The sequence below is a fragment of the Platalea leucorodia genome, assembly GCF_965183815.1.
Source record: "Platalea leucorodia genome assembly, chromosome: 3".
NCBI classification, from domain to species: domain Eukaryota; kingdom Metazoa; phylum Chordata; class Aves; order Pelecaniformes; family Threskiornithidae; genus Platalea; species Platalea leucorodia.
The window spans coordinates 86,546,373-86,553,288 of NC_138825.1; the positions used below are offsets into that span (position 1 = coordinate 86,546,373).

The 6,916-nt window shown below is 35.1% G+C and overlaps 1 protein-coding gene across 4 annotated transcripts in view; it reads left to right on the plus strand.

The window, feature by feature from the left end:
• The window catches only part of MAP3K7 (mitogen-activated protein kinase kinase kinase 7), a 49,784-nt gene extending 43,082 nt beyond the window's left edge, over positions 1-6,702 (plus strand). For all 4 annotated transcript variants that reach the window (XM_082306637.1, XM_082306638.1, XM_082306636.1 and 1 more), the window contains 3 exons: positions 854-915; positions 1,466-1,581; positions 3,647-6,702. In XM_082306637.1, the coding sequence (XP_082162763.1) occupies positions 854-915; positions 1,466-1,581; positions 3,647-3,827 (359 nt within the window). In that variant the 3' untranslated portion in view covers positions 3,828-6,702. The remainder of the gene's footprint in view (positions 1-853; positions 916-1,465; positions 1,582-3,646) is intronic.
• The last annotated feature ends 214 nt before the right edge of the window (positions 6,703-6,916 follow it).

Sequence of the window (6,916 nt, forward strand, 5' to 3'; positions counted from 1 at the left end):
TCTGTGGCAGGTGCTTTTGGGGTATGGGTAAGCAGCCCCTTTTTTTTCCCACCTACCCTCCTCCATATAATCCTCTATTAGCAATAATGCAGCTATAAAACCAGTAGTTTCTCCATGTGTCTTTATTCCTATGTTTCTTAAAGCTTAATAGTAACCTTGCGATCCCCAGATTGTGGGCTACCAAAAGATAGGATCTAAAAGAATTCAGAAACATGTTAAATCTGGAATGAAAGCACTAGAGAAATCCAGAGTAACTGCAGTGTAAGAAGAGAGCAGCCAGGCCCAGGAGGTACATTGGTTATTGGGTTCCTTGCTACTCACAAAGTATCTCTACAGAGCAGAGAAGATGCCCTAGAGCATGTTGTGAGGAAGATACTTACAGACCTCACTGGGAGCAGGTTTCAAAACTGAGCAGGAGGTTGTGCTTATTTTATTTTGGCAGAGCTGGTTTGCACAGCTTCTAATTTTAAAATCATTAGATGCATGGGCTGGCTGGCTGATCCTTCATAAACAAGAATGAAATGGCAATTTTTTTATAAATAGAGAACATGATTGCAAACTGTACAAAAATAGTATTTTTAAAACCTGTATGCTGTTACATGGCTTCTAGAAGTGTAGGATGATAACCTTAATCTTTATTTCTTCTTGGTGTGATAGACCATAATTTTGAAGTTCTTAACTTTATCAGAAAAACAAAATGATTCATCTGCCTTGGGATTGGAACGCTGCTATTTCCATTTGCCTTTCCACATTCAGATTGTGTATTGTGAAATGATTTAGAATTCTTGTTTTTGTCCTATAAGAATAGAATTAACTCTGAAAATACATTAAAATTTTCTTGGTACTGTTACAGAGACCAATGGGTCAGATAACTCCATCCCAATGGCATATCTTACATTAGATCATCAGTTACAGGTAACAAATATATGCTTTATTAGATTCTTTATCTTGCATTTCATTCTAATGTGTGAATTTCGGGCTGCAAAACATAGTGCTGCATATTTACCTGTGTTTATATTCTGTCTAACTTTTGACCAAGGCTAAAAAAATATATTATGTAATCTGAGATTGGTTGACTCAGATTTGATCAAGCTATTAAAAACAAGCCCTGGGAAACATGATCCCTAAAACCAAATGTAAGCTGAGTTTGACTGTCAAAATAAGACATTATTTGCTTGAGTGTTACTGAATTAAATCGTTGTATTCGCTTTATTTGTTGTGTGTGGGATTAAACACTACTTTGATTTTTGTGACAGAGAGAGTATCAGATTAATAACTGCAGATTTGAGGTTTGAGTCAACTTTGACATCAGTGCAGTAACATTTTCCAGGGCATGGTTTAACACTTATTTTTAAAAGCTTACTGGTTTTTAAAAGACGTTATAAATACACTGCAGAGACATTCTAACACACTATATACTAAGATATCAGTTCATTAGTTTTTAACATGTCTGATTTATTTTCAGCCTCTAGCACCGTGCCCAAACTCCAAAGAATCTATGGCTGTGTTTGAACAGCACTGCAAAATGGCACAAGAATACATGAAAGTTCAGACAGAAATTGCGTTGCTGTTGCAGAGGAAGTAAGTGAAATGTGTTTAACCTTTCCTGTTCTTCTGTATTTTTCCTTTACACGAAGTCTGTTATTTGTGACTATTATTTCTAGCTTTATGAAGTAACATTTCATAGGGCATAATTATTTTCCAGACTTAATCTCAGAAATACTGAGCTGCTCAGTACAGGTGAGATACTTAGAGCAGGTAATTGAAAGCTTTAATCAGTATCAAGACGACTCTTCTGGACAGGTCCTACTTTAAAGTGCGTAGCACATCTGTGTATGTAACATATTAGTAATGTTTGTATCATCTCAAATGAGAGACCTGGACTGTTGAGGAATCTTGGAATTTTATTTCCAACACTGTCCAGTAAAAGATTTTTAATTTTAATTTGTAGATAATCACTTGGATAATGAATTATAGAATTTTGAGTAATATGTCAATGTTACTCATTTTGCAGTTAGTTTTTATCTTATATCTGACTCTTGTCAATCATTGCATTTACAACAGTATTATCAACACACATCTTGTGTTTTTCTACCAGGGGTTTAGGACCTAATACTTAAAAGCCATTATGTACCTTTTTATCCTTGTGCACTAGAAATAAACTCTTTCCTCTTACTTTGTGTACACATGTAAGTGAAGCAACTGCATGTATTACGGCCAAAATTATTGCTGATTCAGAACTCCAGTTTCCAGTACGTTCTATTGTGTTCTGCTTCTTGTCATTTCTGTTCCCTGACACCGGGGAGCGGTTCTGAGAGGTCATACGTACTCCCATGCTAGACCAAGTAGCCAGCTTGTGGCCCACCAGTGTCTGAGCCACTGCAGGCAAGCATTTGTTAATGAGGAGCTTGCCTTGGTGTTTGTGGAATAGCTAATGAGAAAAATGTGTGTATAAACCTCTTGTACATTAGAATTAGCATACAGAACGGGGGAAAAAAGCTACTGTAAGGTTGACCTCCTGTCATCTATTTGCTTTTGGCTTAGCATCCCAAGAACAATTATTTTTCAAGTGGAGCTAGAATTTTTAGACTTCGTGAGGAGATACTGAAGTTAGCATGAAGATTTTAATTTTGGTTTTATTTCTGTTGTCCCTAAGGGTCAATAAATTATATGAAAATGTGTTTCTGTTTCAACACTGTTAATTCTGTACCTTTAGATTCCTACTTTATCTTTTTTTCTAGCAAGTCCGCATACACATTTCTCCCAAACTGTTTTTTCTTAGTCAGAACATTATTGCCCATAGGTGTTAAAACAAAAAATAGTATTCTGATTGATGAGTTTAATTCTGGTTAAGGTAGTTATTAGTTCAACCTTTATAGAGTGATTAAGTTTTCTTTAACTGTAATTACAAACCATATGGCAACAATTAATTAACATGAACTTTCTTCTCTACTATTTTGTTGCTAAAATATTGCTGGCAGCTTGCCTTCTTGTCACCTCATAAACAAATAGTAAAACAAACTGCTACATCAGTTTTGCAGGATAATTTATGTCAAGTTATCAGTGTTTGTTCCTCTAAAATTGTGGCTAAAAAACATATTGAACACTTATGGCATAAGTTAAGTGAAATGACAGTTACAAAAATAATTTGCTTGATTCTGCTTTTCCATTGCTTTAAGAAGTTCAAGTCCAAATAGAAAACAGCACTTCACTAAAAGGTTACCAAAATTATTGCAATTTTGTCTTTTAAGTTGCCTTTTGAGTTTTTAAATGTACATATAGTTAAGCAAAATTAGAGTTGAATATATTTATGAAATTCTGAGTGGATCCTTAGATGTTTTACTGTGACCTGTAAAACAACGTCTGAAAGACATTATATAAAGGACAATTTTAGAGATTGAGGCTATGGCTTGCAGCTATTTTAAAGTTTAAATGTGGATTTGATTTGGAAGAGAATTTTTCCCCAGGCTGCTGTAAAGAATAAGATTCTTTTTTTTGATCAACTTTTTTATTTTTTTAAACGAAATATCACCAGCCATGAGTTCAGACTGATAATCAAATACTGATTTGAAACATATGAAGTCATCTACACGCAAATAGAAGTAGATTATAAATGACAATTACTCTTTTTTTTTTTTTATTTTAGGCAAGAACTAATAGCAGAACTGGACCAGGATGAAAAAGACCAGCAAAACACATCCCGTCTGGTACAAGAACATAAAAAGCTGTTAGATGAAAACAAAAGTCTCTCAACTTACTATCAGCAATGCAAAAAACAATTAGAGGTCATCAGAAATCAGCAACAGAAACGGCCAGGCACATCATGATTTCCTGGGACCTTTCAAATGAAAAATATGCACAGAAAAGACTGATATTTTTTTTATTGTTGTTATTATCCCTTATTATGACAACTCATGAGTGTTAGCTTCTTGGTGTGATCTGTATTTGTCTGCTACACTTAACATCATTTAATTTTCTTTTTCCTATGGTGGACATCCAGTTCAACAGGTTAATCGAATAAGGTGAGAAAACAGTGACTTGAATTAACCAACAGCCCTCAATTTAAAGCAAGAACAGTGGCTGTATGCATGCTCCTTGTGTGAAGGCTAGCCTAACAAGTGTTAAAGTGGCTGCTAAATTGTAAGATCTTGTTTTTAGTTTTTGGTGTTACCTCGATAAGAGCAAAACAAAACTTTCCTGTTTAAGAATGGTTTTGTTCCAGTGTCTCATCTCAAACTATTATATGACAATTATTTTCAGGACTTAAACATGCATCAAGCTGCAGAGGTGATGTTGGCTGACCAGAGTAATTCATGATGCATTAGTGATGCCTTTTACCTGTAGACTTAGTGTATTTTTTCCACGTGCAAAATGGTAGGCAAACTGATGCCAGCATCCTGGGTTCAGTGCTTGATAGCCCTGCATTTTGACTAATATATTTCTTGTAATCTTGCATTCATAAAATATTTGAAGTAAAAGGCTGTATTTTCTTTACTTTCTTGGGGGGAATGACATGCAGTTTCGTTTAGTTACTGGGCAAAAGTTATGAAGGTGATTCACTGGGCAAAGTTGGTCCCTTGTATAAAAGAGAGAAAGAATCAAAATGCGTGAAAGTGTGTTTCAAACCTTTAAAGCTTTTGTCCCTGTAGCATCTTTGGAAGGAAATTCAGAAAGCAAATTAATACAAAACTTTAAATACTTGCTCCCTTTATACCACTTCTTGGATATTTTTTTTTTCTTAAAACTTACTTGCTGAAAAGCATTTACCATAAATGTAAATAAGTTTGTTTTACATAGGGAGAGAAGGGTTTGGGGAAATGAATTTATTTTAAATAGCAAATCATGAAATGGAGTTGAGTATGCAAATAGCAGAAGCTATTAAGAAAATGAGGGAAACGGCTTAGATGTCCATCAGGAATCTCAGTTATTCCACTCATTTGAACATAGTTCAAAGGAAGTCCATCACAGACTGTGTGCTGCCTTTGTGGCTGAAGAATTGCATTTAATGAACTCAAGCAGAATAGGTAATGATCAGTGTCATTATTTACCACTATTACATGGGAGAAAATAACTACTTGTTTACATTGCAGATTGATTATTTGGATTATGAATTAACTTCTAACTGGTACAAAAATGAGGCACTTCTAAATACAATGAGAAATTATTCCTTACATAAGCTCTTGGTGTACTCAGTTGTGGGCAGGGTTTCAATAACACTCTTTTGCAAAAGGAAAATAGAAAATTGAAGTTTAGCTGCTGAGCCCTCAAATTGTGAGAGAAGTAATCTGAAATTTGACTTACACTTATTTCAAATTAATAATTATTCATAGAAGCCCATGAGCAGAACTTGGAAAAACATTAAGGGTAAAAACCTCATAGTATTTTCTCTTCCCCTTCTTGCCTACCTGATAAAAAACATTAATACTATTGGGTGTATCTGTGAACAACAAAGATGACGAACAGTTTACTGAACAGTGTCATCCTGTCTTGAAAATAAATCTATTGTTGGCAAACCTTTGGGACTTAGAAACTCCTCCCTCATTTTATTTAAATAAAGGAAGGGTTATCATTCCCAAAACCTTAGCAGATAATTTGATTAGTTAGCTGAAACTGATATTGGGATCAACTTAAGGGCACACATATTTATAGCAAAATGTAATTGGCAGAGAAAATAACTGTAGTATTAGGAATAGCACAAGTTATCCAAAGCATTGCTGTTCACATACATCTGTCCGTCTACCAAAATGGACACACTCGGTGACCAGCAGCTTACTGAACATGCGCTGAAGCATGAAGTAGAGCAGCATAAATACGAACGCTCAACTTCAAACGCATGGTTGATAATTATGTACACAAAATCATTTCCCAGGACAGTTTTTACAGTTTGCCTTGTCGTCAAACAGATACACTTAAGGTATTGTATATGAAAAGTAACTTCATGGCAAAGTTTGAGCAATGAAAGTGAATGCAATGCGAACTTAATGGTACATAATAGAAAAGTCTGTTCTAACAGCTGCTTATGACTTTTCAGGGTTTACATTAAAAAAGATCTCTGATTGTAAAATAAGTACTGTGCTACCATGCACTGTTGAATGCGGCTCCATTCAATAGTTAGGTTATACTGCTCTTGTAATTTTCAGAGGCAATTTGGAGTTTGACCTTTTGCCTTCAAATTGTCCTTCTTAATTCCCCCAAAAATTTAAAAAGTATTTGCCCAGATTTCTCAGTGAAGTGTTCTGTGTGGCAAAATCTGTGTATCATAAGATAAAAAACTATAAGGGTAGAATATAGCAGTTTGGGCTAAGAAGAGTTTAACAGCTTAACTTTCAATGACCTTTATTATTTTCAAAAGGCTCTTGTTTTAAAGTTGTTTACAGATGTACTTTTATTTTTCTGTTAAACTATCATCTGGAGTGTTCAGGAATTTTTTCATGTACTCTTTTGTCCAGTGAAAGCTGTTCCTCTAATAATGGAGGTGAAACATCTAGTTTTGTCTGGGCACTGCCTTCTCAGAAAAGGTAACAGGCTCTGCTTTTTGTTACAGTATGTGTTCTGTAAGATATTGTGTAATTGAAAGTATGCTTATGTACACTGCAGTTCTGCCAAAAATGCTTTCTTTAGGCTTTTTGGTCTTTTTTCTGATGAGAAGTTGAAGATTGTAATTCAAAACTTGTACATAAAATGGTGACTGATTTCATATGATTCAGGAATGAGCAGTGTGGCTTTCTGCTACAGGGTTTTATTGCGTTGTCAGCAATCTAATTAATAAAAGCTGAGGGACTTCCACAAACATGTAGCAATGCCCCCAACACTTGGCCAGAGCATCCTTGATCTCCGATGGAATCCCACACGGGGTGGGGGATAATCGTCATGCAGTTGTTCCCACCGCCGAAAGAAAATTCTTCTGCTATTAGCT